The 13,346-nt window shown below is 36.1% G+C and overlaps 1 protein-coding gene across 1 annotated transcript; it reads left to right on the top strand.

The window, feature by feature from the left end:
* Positions 1–1,853: 1,853 nt before the first annotated feature.
* LOC139716715 (carbohydrate sulfotransferase 9-like) lies at positions 1,854–2,648 on the top strand. Its single transcript, XM_071628244.1, has one exon. The coding sequence runs from the start codon at positions 1,854–1,856 to the stop codon at positions 2,646–2,648; it is 795 nt and encodes a 264-aa protein (XP_071484345.1).
* The last annotated feature ends 10,698 nt before the right edge of the window (positions 2,649–13,346 follow it).

Genomic DNA, 13,346 nt, shown 5'->3' with positions numbered 1-13,346 from the left:
AAAGCGTTTTCAAGGAATGCAATGGGGCCTTTATAGAGATATCTCATCATACTTTTGTACAAAAAAAAAGTCTTGAATAACTTCTAAAATCACCATTTCCTGTCTGTTCTGTGATCCCAAATGTTAGAAGGCAGAATAACTTTTTTTTCAGAAGACAGGAAAAACTCAAGATTGACAAAGTTGAACTAAAGATGTTACATGAAAGCTTCTAATCAGCTGTCTCCCTTTGTACAGTAGTTAAGATCCCAACTGCTGAACTTTATTTTTAACACACTTGTCGGAAAAAAGGAACTAGTGGGATTCGAACCTAGAAATACGCTTCCACAGAAGGACACAGCTAGTAAAAATATCACAATGCAATTCTACCTTGTTTGGACTTGAGAAATAGAATGAATGCAAGCAAACAAAAACAAATGACATCGTGATGACTTCCAGGAAGAACGAATTATGTTTTTAATGTCCAAAACGTGTTTTCTCCTGTGGAAGGCAACATAATGATGAATCAAGTTTATTCTCTACACAGATAAGACCTCGAGTTTAAGGCAGATCTATGGTCCTCTAACCCCGCACAGACAGGACAACCATACTCCTGGAAAGGTAACAACAGTAAAGGGGGTGGCTAGTAACTGATCAGTGGGAATCAGTGGGAATGCTGGGTGATGATTGTTCCAATCCTTGTGGGATTCATTTAAGAGTAATATATCTATTGTTGTGTGAAAATTATTTGCTTCAGAATGGTCTCATATTCAAGTAATGTGCAGCTTAATGTTTCCAGGTTAGCATGCCTGTACAGTGACAGGGTGATCGTTAGAGGGAGACTTTGCCGTTACGATCGCCCGTCACTGTACAGGCATGCTAACCTGGAATCATTAAACTGCACATTACTTGAATATGAGACCATTCTGAAGCAAATAATTGTCACACAACAATAGATATGTAATGTACTCCTAAATGAATCCCACAAGGATTGGAACAATCATCCAACAGCATTCCCACTGATTCCCTTTGATCACTTTAGCCATCCACTTTATCTTTCGTTCTTTAATAGGGAAAAATCAGTAGGTTGTGTGAACAGAAAGAGATTAGACTGGCTGATATTTATAGATTGTGTGTCATCTGAAAGAAATCAAAGTTGGCTATATTTTTTTTTAATAACGGCAACATCTTTCAGCAGTAGGCCCTATATTCACAGTTGTCGCTTAGGAAAGTTTCAATAACCATGTTTTATAGAATTTTTCACTCTTTTATTTCCATTTTCCATGTTTCCCATTCGTGTACGTCATGTGCAAACGACAAACAGAGAGAAAGAGGGAGACTTTGTTTTTACTTCCTTTATCATTTGGCTACAAATGGAAAAGAACCCCCGACAGAAAGATGAAATGAAAAAGCTCGTATCTGCCCAACACCTATATACACGAATAGCACGCTACCATAGCAGGTATGAACAGAAAGCTGCTCTCAAACTTGGGCTAGAAGTCTATACCCTGTGTCATCCGGTGCTACCTCCGTATATTGAAAGCCTTCCTAACGAAACTTAGAAATGATTCTTTTCGAATAGCCCCTGTCAAGGTTTATTTGTTCTTTTTATTGTTCAAGTGAATTGCGAGGGTCATCATAACATTCTTGCAGGTTTCATCATTTGTACACCTGCAGTATACTTGTTTCATGAGATGGGGTTTCTACAATGATACATGTACATCTGGTCGATTCAAGGACACTGGTCTACAGCTCCTCCTTCACGATGATGAAAATACTTTTTGTTTCTATCCTCCAAAATATCTCGTGAAGGAAACCTCACCACCAATGAGTATAAGAGACAGGCAGGTGGCTCGCCGAGAGACATTGCGGCGTGAATGTTTGCGGAACAACATCACTTCCTCCCCGCGTCATGCAGAGGCTTGTGGCCTTTCAGGGTTCTCCCGAATCAGCGGACACTGCTTCTCCTCGTCCCCAAGTGTGGCGGCACCAACTGGGGCAGACTCCTCCTCACCGTCAACGGCTTTATACCTGAAGACGCCAAACTGGCTCCAAGGAAATCCAACACGCTGTTAAAGAAACATTTTAAGTACCTGCACAAAGTAAACCAGAGTGCAAGGAAATTCTACGCTGCCAACTTTACAAAGGTTATCTTTGTTCGTAATCCATATACGCATCTTTTAGCTGCATTTCGAGATCGACTAGAAGCCTATCCGAATAGAAATCTTCATCAGCGTCGGGCTCATAATAAGAAAATATACATTAAGTACGGAAATCACTCTAAGGCGGAAATGCCTGGCAAGTCGGTAAAAAGTGAGATGTACAATGTCACCTTTAAAGAGTTCATCGACTATTTCTTAGCCAAGAATTACGACATTCATTGGCAAGACGTGCACAAGATCTGTAACCCTTGCCTTGGTTACGACTATATTGGAAGACTGGAAACATATAATGAAGATGTCATAGAGGCGTTGAAACTCATGGGCGTAGATTCTAAATTTCTTCCATATAAGTCACTTGACGTTTCAAATAGCAGCGATGATGCCATCTTGAAAAAATATTACGACACGCTTTCTGATGAGCAGTTTGAAAAAGTCAGACAAAGGCTTTCCACCGACATGGCGTATTTCGGCTACAAAGTGCCTCAGAACATAAGGCGTGATCACCCTTGAGACCTCACTCATTGGATCACGATAGAGACCTTACTCTTTTTGTCAACGCAAGTGTCGAGGGCAAAGCTTGTGTTGGTGTGGTACTGACGAAATCAAAGTGAACGAATTATCCCCAGTTGACACTTTTCCAGCAGAGGGCCCTGTCATTAGGTCAATACCCTCGTTCCACAGAGATTTTTTTTTCTCATCGGTCACTCATCGGAAGCAAAGTTTGTTGCTTCCGGATCGCAGTCCGATGAATCCTACTTGGTTGGTCGAGTGTCAAGTGAGTGTCAGACATATAAACGCGCTTGATCCTCATCGGACAATCTTGCTTCATTGGATCAACGCCCGAAATGTATCAAACTTACCTGATAGTCGACCAACAAAAAGTCGGATTCATCGGACTGGGATCCGATACACTACGGTGGGTGACTGGAAACAACAAACCTTGCTTCCGACGAGTGACCGATGAGAACAAATGTATGTGGAAATGCGGGTATTACCGTACAGTCGCCAGGTACCCATTTATAAACATGGGTAGTGTGGGAATGGGGGGTAAAACATCTTTCAGTGCCTTCAGTGTTATTGCACCTACACTCTAGAACAACTTACCCATCCACGTCCGTGAAGCTCTAACAGTAGACTACTCCTTCAAAACATTATTGCAAACTTATCGGTTGTCGCATGGCATGTACGTTAGTTCTATCAGTTATAATTTACAATGTGTATTCTATGTATTTTATATTGTATTTCACCGTACTACAATTTGTATCTATTGCATGACTGAATTTCTCTTTTCTAATTTTTTCTTCAAAGCGATGCTGATCTCAACCAACACAGCTCCTCCGCCTTTATTTATATGTATATACATATATATATATATATATATATATATATATATATATATATATATATATATTTAACTTCCTACAAGAAATTAAGATTGTAGCTATAGGGTATGTATTGGTGATGAAACACAAGGAAAAGGCAACCATATTGCGCTTTGTGTTTGAAAATGAGGTTAGAGCGATTATTCAATCATTCCTATTGATAATGCAGCCCCTGATACACATGGGTGCTCCACTGGTTTCATGCACACAGGCAGGGGATTGATCAGTATTGTTCCGCCTCCCTGGTGGTGGGTGCGCGATTGTTTACATGGAGTATACATAGGCAGGGGATTGCATTTTTCTGACTTGAATGGTTACCTTGAACATTTTTACAAAAGTAGATTGTCACGGTAGAATCTTTTGTAGTGGCGAATTATCATTCTCTAAAGAAGGATTCTCATACTGGAGTTCGAGCAATGCAGTCATAGAATTGGATGCTCAATTCTATTCTAGCAACAGGTGATATTTTTGGTTCTACTGGACATGAGTGCAGATTTTGATTTAATTAGACACAACATTCTTGTGAATGTTCTCCAAACACACTTTGGAATAACTGACAGGGCATTGTCATGGTTTGAGTCCTATTTGAATGATAGGAGACAGAGGGTTCAGGTCGATTCCAGTATTTCCAAGGAGCTTGATGTACCCTGTGGTGTGCCCCAAGGCTCCTGCCTGGGTCCCCTTCTCTTTACTTTGTATGCTAGTAGGTTGTTCCATGAAATCCAACACAATTTCCCAGAAGTGGTTAATGTGTCATACCTATGCGGATGATACACAGCTGTACATATCTTTTTCACCTACTGCAGCAGATGAGAATTATTCTGTGTCCATTATAGAGCGAGGTATTGTGCATCTTCACAAATGGTTATTATCCAACAATCTTCTACTTAATGATAAGAAAACCGAATTTGTAATATGTGGCACTCAACAGCAAGTTTCAAAACTACGCACTGAAAGCCTGAAAGTGATTGATGTTGATATTTATCCTGTTGATTCTGCACGGAATCTGGGAGTGTGGTTTGATTCACACCTATCTTTTGACAGACATTATTATCTCTGAAGTATGTAAAAATGCATTTTATCATTTGTTTAATGTTGCACATATTCGGAAGCATTTGACACGGGAAAGTACTGAAAAAAATCATCCGTGCGTTTGTCACAAGCAGATTGGATTATTGTAACAGTTTATTTTATGGCTTACCTGATAATCAATTAGGTAAACTACAAAGGGTGCAAAATGCATGTGCTAGATTAGTTTGTAATTCTCCTCGTTTTTTCTCATTGTAGTCCATTACTACGTGCATTAAATTGGTTGCCTGTAAAGCAGAGAATCATATTTAAAACTCTGCTAATTGTATATAGAACTATTCATGGTACAGCACCAGTGTACATACAGGAACTTGTAGAGTTAAAAACATTTCAAATATTCTATTATCTTCGAAGTTCACGGGATCAAACATTATTGAAATATCCATTGGGGAAATCAAAACTTACTCTTGGTGACAGGGCATTTTTGTACGCTGCACCAAAATTATGGAATAATCTCCCTTTGTTTGTAAGACAAGCAGTTACAATTAATGAATTTAAGGCCAGGTTAAAAAGTCATCTCTTGAAGTAATGTATTTTTTGTTTGAATCTCTTATATGCATGTCACTTTGTAATGCGCAGTAGAGTATATTATTATAGTAGCTGCGCAATATAAATGTCCTTTATTATCATTATTATTATTATTATTATTATCATTATTATTATTATTATTATTATTATTATTATTATTATCATTATCATCATTATCATTATCAAAAGAGTAAAGTGTGATATTAAAGGAAATTTTGTAGCCCTTAGTATTCAATGTGGTTTTCTAGATTTTTCTTTGATTGTACTATATGGGCCGAATAGTGATCATCCCGAATTCTATAGAGGCACAGATAATATATGATTGGATTTCGATGACCATCATCAAATTCTTTGTGATGATTGAAATTTGGTCGAGAGTATGGAATTAGATACCTTCAATTATCTTACACTTGGTAATAGAAGAGCTAGGGAAAAGGCTCTTGGGATTAAAAAAAAAAATGATTTTGGTTTGGTGGATCCATGGCGTCATCTTCACCGCGGTACGAAATCTCATACCTGGCGACAGCTAACACCACTGAAGCAAAGTAGATTGGATTTTTTTGTTTGATGTCATCAGAGATATTCTCTTTGGTTAGGAAATGTGAAATCGATTTGGGATATCGAACTGACCATTCAATGATCAGCCCCTGACATTGTGTTGGATAAATGTCGAAAGAAATTCAGTTATTGGAAGTTTAAGAATGCATTTTGAAAGAATCTGAATTTGTCGACCTTATTAAGGAGAAGGTAAATGAGGTTACTTCACAGCATCTTGACTTTGGTTGTCTTGATGGTAAACAGTTAGAAAATGTCAGTAAAGGTGATTTAAAAATTTGTTATTGAAGACCAGTGGTTTTTTGACACACTGTTAATGGAACTGAGAGCAGTGACAATTCTGTATGTATGCTATTAGACAGAAGAAAAAAGTAGAAAGAGTAGAAAATAATCTTGTTAACGAGATAGTTGGATTAGAAAGATTGTTAGATCAAAATATAAACACCAGAAAAAATATAGATAAGATTAAGTCATTGAGAGAAGGATTGGAAAAATTCAGACAACAAAAATTTGAAAGGGTAGCAAGTAGGCTACAGCTGCAAGAATCTGAAGAAAAACCAGCAAAATATTTTCTGACTTTGGAAAAACACTGCCCTGCTTTGGCAAAAGGAAGCAAGTGACATCGAGTACAAATGCTACAAATGAAGAAAATGTGTTTTTGGGTAGACCCTTCAACATGAAAATTTGTGATGAGAAAATACGTCAGTATTCGTGCAAGTCATATGGTCATGCATTTATGATAATTCGAAGAATTTTGATATTCCCATAGAAACTCATTATTATGTAACTTGCTTCCTTTTCCCGAAGTATTATAGATTTGAAGCAAACATGAAAAATCTGGCAAAAGAAAGCATGTGACAATCATATCATGAGTATGTTACTTGCTTCCTTTTGCCAAAGTATTATAGATTTGTAGCAAACATAAAAAAATTGGCAAAAGGAAGCAAGTGGCAATCATATCATAAGGATGTCACTTGCTTCCTTTTGCCGAGGCATTTTAGATTGTGTGCAAATATAAATGATTTGGTAAAAGGGAACCAGTGACAATCATATGACGTGGTAACTTGCTTCCTTTTGCCAAAGTTTTCAGATTTTTAGCAAACATGAAAAATCTGGCAAAAGGAAGCAAGTGACAATCATATCATAAGGATGTTACTTGCTCCCTTTTGCCAAAGTATTTCAGATTGTGTGAAAATATAAATAATTTGGCAAAGGGAAGCAGGGAACAATCATATTTATGAGGTTGTAACTTGCTTCCTTTTGCCAATTGCTTTCCTGCAATTTTGTGCACTTGCTTCCTTTTACTACCCGAATATCTCAGAAATGGGCCAGAATTGTAACTTTTGGATTTTTCAGTTAAATAGAGCATGCCTCAAATATGCCAAATCAATAGAAAAATCAATATCCATGAAAATGTCACTTGCTTCCTTTTGCCAAAGTAGGGCAGAACAAAGGATAGTACAAAAAAAAAAAACATTTGAGAAATTGATCAATGATAATGATACAGTGTTGCAGAATCAAGAAGACATTATGAAAGAAATTGTTTCATACTACGAACATTTGTATAGATTTCATGCAAACTGTGATGCAGAAGAACTCTTTTTCTGATGTAAGTGAATATCATTTTCAATATCTCACAGATGAAGAACGTGAGTCATTACAGGGAGAAATTTTTTATAGTGAAATTGAGCATACATTAAAGAATTTGAAAAATAATAAAGCTCCATGTCAAGATGGATTTACAGTAGAATTTTTAAAAGTATTTTTTGAAAAGTTAAGTATATATATGGTTCGTAGTATGAAATTTGCTTACATTTCAGGAAATTTTTCTCTTTCGCAAAAGACTGGCTTGATAACACTACTTCCTATAAGGGTGATAAAGTGAGACATTTTATCAAAAACTGGAGACCAATTTCGTTGTTAAATGTTGTTTGTAAGATACTCTCAAGTTGTATTACTAGTACACTCAAAACTGTATTAAATCGTATTATTCATGTTAACCAAACAGGTTTTTTTAGGGAACGATTTATTGGTGAAAACATCAGAATTTTGTATGATATACTTGCCTTTACTGAAAGGGAAAAAGTCCCCGGGATGTTTTTATTAATTGATATCGAAAAGGCTTTTGACAGTGTCTCTCAACATTTCTGTTTAAAACCCTTTCTTTCTTTAAGTTTGGTAATTCCTTCATTTGGTGGATAAATTTACTGTACAATGATGTCTATTCTAGTGTTCTTGTTAATGGACATGTAACACGCAGATTTCGCATAGAAAGGGGATGTAGGCAAGGGGACCCACTATTCCCCTACTTGTTTTTCTTATGCGTAGAAATTCTTGGGATTCGCACATGGTGAAAGAAATCTTTGTCGGCGCGAAAGAATTTAAGATCCTTCATTATGCAGATGACAAAGTACTATTTTTAGATGGTACCAAATAGTTTTCGCAGTACTCTGCATATTTTGGATTCATTTGGAAAATGTAGTGGGCTAAAGATCAATATGCAAAAAAAAAACAAACAAACAAATGTAGTTTGGATTGGTGCATCAAAAGGAAATGATGACTTAGAAACTGAAAGACAAGTGCATTTTATGTGGGATTATTTTTTTTCCCGTTATCTTAGTACACATTTTCATCTTGTAATTGATAAAATACCGGATTATAATTATGATAGGATTTTCGATAGGGTAAAACGTCAGACGATTTTTGGATTAAACGAGATATTACGTTTAGGGGAAGAGTAATAGTTGTTAAATCATTACTGTTGCCACCCCAGTTCAATCATCTTTTTATATCAATACCAGCTCCCTCAGCTAAATTAATGAAAATAAAAAAACTGAGTTTTTTTTTCAGTTTATATGGGAGAATAAGCCAGATAAAATTAGTAGGAAACAAGTGGTTGGTACATATGAAGGGGGGGGGGGTATTAGAATGGCAGATGTTGAGCATTTTGGTATAACATTAAAACTGACATGGATTCGAAGAATAGTTTTAGAAACATGTAATGATGTCAGTCATTTAACGCAGTCATTTATAACAAAGCCATTTCAAGTAGGGTTTGGCGATAAATATTTTTTTTTAACTTTATCCCACGAAGTTGCAAATCCATTTTGGATAGATGTATTTTATGTCATGTCCCTATTATGTCGTTCAGAGGGATCTGAGTTTTTTAACTTATCCATTGTGGAGAAATAGTTCCAATCAAATTGGACATAAAACTGTATTTTTTCAAATATTGGCACGAAAAAGGTATATCAGGTATATCAATGATATGGTTGATAACAAGGAAAATTTGTTGACCCGAGAAGGTTGTGAACAAAAATTGTGTTTGAAACTTAATTACCTGTCATATTATTCGGTAAGTCAAGTAATTAAGTGTCGGTTTGGTGGTTATTTTCAAAGATGTGAACAAAATATTATAGGTCCATTATTGACATTACATATCAAAATACTACTGCAAGAATTAAAAGGAAGTAGGTGTACTTATAAAGCTCTTCTTGGAAAAACAAAATGTTTACCTTGATATGTTCTAAATGGAAACGACATTTGGATAGTCCCCCTGAAACTGTCAAAATAGAAAAGTATCATAATTTTTTATGATATTTCGTTTTACTGTGGACATTGGATTGAGATATTTTCAGTATAAAGGTAAATAGGATTTTGTTTTTAGATAAGCAACTGTATAAGATGAAAAACGTTAGTAGTGACAAATGTTCGTTTTGTAAAGAAGAGTTGGAGGATATTGTACATTTCTTTTATGAATGTGAAACTAGTAAGTCAATCTGGAATGAAACTGAAAAATGGATAAATGAAGGTTCTAGAGCACAGATAAAATTTAGCATGGAAAATATTATTTTTGGTTTTAAAGAAAAGAGAAACGATGCTCTAAATTGTGTTGTGATTTTGATTAAGCAACAACTAATCGCGGTGAAGTTGAAAAACAAAGTCCCTAGGTTTAACTCTATGAAGAAAAAACCTATTGAATATTATACAGAATATGAGAGATATATTTATTTGTATCGGGTACTCTCAACAAGTTCAGCTTAAAGTGGCAGTCACTCCACCATTTGTTTGTGTCCATGTTTATGAGAGAAATGTTTTTTAAAAAGGAGATTATAGCTGCATGTTTTGAGTTTTGTACTATGTTGATATATGGAGATAATAAAATATTCCATGGAGGGCTAAAAAATTTGGAAAAAAAAGAGAAGATGGCTGGATAGCCCATATTTAGGTACACTAAGCTGGTCTTCCATCGGGTCCAGTTGGATGTGAGACGGGGCCACTTCACCGGGCTAAATACCCTGCTCTTTGCGATGAATGAATGAAGCGGAATCTTTTACTTGGATGAGTTGTGACTCTCTCATACACGGGACCTCCATTTTATGTCCTATCCGAGGGACAGAGTGTTTTGCCTCTTGCTGGAGGGGACGGTATGTTTACACACAACATTGCTCAGTCCAGACTCGGGTTCGAACCCGTGTCCTTGGGATCGTGAGGCAGACGCGCTACCGACTGAGCTAACTCACCAAGTCTGGTGCAGCTGGGTATAAGGCTGTTCAGTTTTAGTTTATTTGATGAATGACAGTTTGGGCTAAAATGAAACCGCCAGGGGCTAATAATTAGAACAAAGAAGGCAAGACCACACAGAAGCTAATAAGGAATAACATGCACTGTAAATACTGGAAAAGTACTTATGATAAATTATCAAGTAAGGGTTGTATTATACATTTTAAAGAACCGATATCTACGACAAGTGCGCTTGTTATCCACCTAACAGCAACACTTTTAAATACCTGATAATTCCACACACTACTTGTACAGTCACTTGATACGGAATCAGTGACAGTAAAGGGCCTACGCAGTATGCAGGCCTGAGACTTGTATGTTGATCTATAATTCCCTAACGTCACTTACGTGGTCATGCGAATGGATGTATATATAGGTGTAGAGTATGTATAATTATTCAATTTTCTTCAGATTACATGGGTACTCCCACAACAACAAAAAAACCTTCGAAACTAAGATCCTGTCGATGACATCATCTGCTATTCGCCATGTTCACTGCTAAAGTACTAATAGGATTAACAAAAGTCACAAGAATACATCTTCCTAAAAATGAGCGTGACTTATGTGTTTTCAAGTAACAGATGTGAGCAATGATAGACGGTGCAACAAAAGTCAACGTGTATTTATATTGCATTTGTGTTTCAACATCATTCTTTTACTGTTACCAGCTTATATATACAAGTGGCATTCTTTTCTAGTATGACAATGTTAAATGGTTTATAATAAAACATTTCAGTCAGCCCCGAAACACGTTTTTCGCTGTTCACAGGTTTTATTCCAAAATAATTTTAATGAGCACAGCATGTCTTATTTGTGAAAGATTTGTTGTCGGATACCTCTTTTACCTGAATTTCCAATGTCCTTGAACACAATTTTATAAAGATATTCGCTATCAAGTGCCCATGCAAGCGTTGGAAATGTGTCATAATTGCATAATCATCTTCAAAGACGCACATGGTATGCCGTCATACCCAGCAGAAAATTAAATATAAATTCCATAGATACAGTGAAAGGTAAAACGTAGAATTCAACCTTCGATCATCTCAGTGCGAGGATTGGTATGTGGGGTATTTTGATATCACTATAGAGGGCATGCACAACTGCAAATTCTAGTTCGTCGCTCGAACACGTAGAATACTAATTACAGTGTTTTTTTTGGGGGGGTGGAGCAAAACGGTTATGCAATAGTAGTTAGGCATTTATTTGTGTTTTCCCCCTAATTGGGTTAACTTAAATTATATGGCATGTTATATGTTATTTGCTGGAACCAGTTTCTCTCTTTAGGTGACTCATTGCATTGCCTCTTGACCCAAGGAGTATATCCCGGGTAGGAACTTTGCAGTGCAAAATACAGTGTTTGATAAGTTAGGAATCATTTCAAAAATAAAATAAATAATAACATACAAACAAGCATTGTACCCACATTCATGTTTACTTGAATAGATATAAAAGCAAATTTTGCATATATTTTTTTCAATGATAACATGTTGAATGCACTATTTCTACCCATAAGACATCTTTCATGGGATGCTTGAATTTTGTTATTTATATAGTAAGTGGCTGTGGAAATGAGGGTATATTTGCATAGAAGCAGATTATCTGTGAGAGAGTGAAGGATATAGTGTCTGTAGTAAAATAGGATGAGTCAATAGTTCGCATCGAGTGCTATTGGCCGATGTTGTCATAATGAAATTTGTATTATTTTGCAATTAACTAATATTTGTATATCATTGTTCATATGAAAAAGAAAGAAAAATAAAAGATTGACAAAAACATAAATGTGTGTGTGTGTGTGCATGTGTGTCATATGTATCCCATTCAGTATTCATGGATTTCTATTTTCTTTCGCGATTACATGATGTCAATCATAAGATATGGAAAGGTTTAAGAGACTTGTAGATGTTAGTGTTGTTGGAAAATAATGTAGGTTTTATTGCAGTACTCAGGAATACTTACATTTGAACCAAAGAGATGTATATACAGTGTAAGTACATTTAGATTGTATTGTGAATCAGCTGTGATTTTAGGACAGAACCCCAATCCCTTTTTCTTACAGATGTTACAGATAGATTTTGTTTAGGCTATCGCAGTCATAATAAGGATTGTTTAGGTAGTATAAGGGTCTGAACGGAAAGGGTGATAAGTATTATGACTTCGGGTGAATGTCTACGATGAATGTGCCACTGAAGCTGGGGGAAAAAATTGAAGCTATATAGCTATTATGAGATGTATGTTAGTTGGAGATCAAGGCAATGAGAGGTCGATGTTTTCAAGATGAGGCTGTGACACTATATCATAATTAGATTTTTAGCCATGTTCAAAGATGAGGGTTTTTTGTTTTTTTTCCTCAAAAGAACTCAATTTTCTTTTATGTGTACACACATTGGAAGCTATCCAGGGTTGAATTAGATATGACTTATGTTTCATGGATCTGTCTACATTTTTCAATGCTGAATGCTGATTTTAAAAACAAATCACAAGGATTCGCAGGTATTGTTTGATGTTTGATACAAATACTTCACTAATTGTAAGCTGTATTGTGCAGTCAATGTGGTCTTTTTTATTTTTGCTCAACCAGTACATGCAGTAGGAAATGTGAGATGTATTGCCGATTGAGAAAATATTGTCTCACTGTTAATATTTGATGCATTGGCTTTATACAGACATTTAAATCCGACGTATTGATTCTGGGTATAGAGGTGCGTCAACATCAACCAAACACACACACACACACACACACACACACACACACACACACACACACACACAACACCACCCAATTCTCTACCGGCTCCCATTCGGTCACACTTTTCAAATTAATAGTGTAACCAAAAATTTATTTCATCACTTGTAGAATCGAAAACCCTACTCACGCAATATTTGTGAGAAACAGGAACAACTTTGGTCATTACTACTTGTATTTCTCGAGCTCATATAAGGTATGGACTTTGGCACATACTAAATCTGCACAATGTATTGTGTTTCAGAATTTATTGTACACACGATTCACTAGACCGCCTATACCGTTTAAAAGTACTATATCCATTATTCTAAATAGTGGTTGCGTGTGACCGCGCATAATTTGATATCT

This window comes from Diadema antillarum, unplaced genomic scaffold (genome assembly GCF_040938485.1).
Source record: "Diadema antillarum isolate AM-2024a unplaced genomic scaffold, OU_Dant_1.0 scf00000069, whole genome shotgun sequence".
NCBI lineage: Eukaryota > Metazoa > Echinodermata > Echinoidea > Diadematoida > Diadematidae > Diadema > Diadema antillarum.
This window is presented reverse-complemented; position numbering and strand designations above follow the sequence as displayed.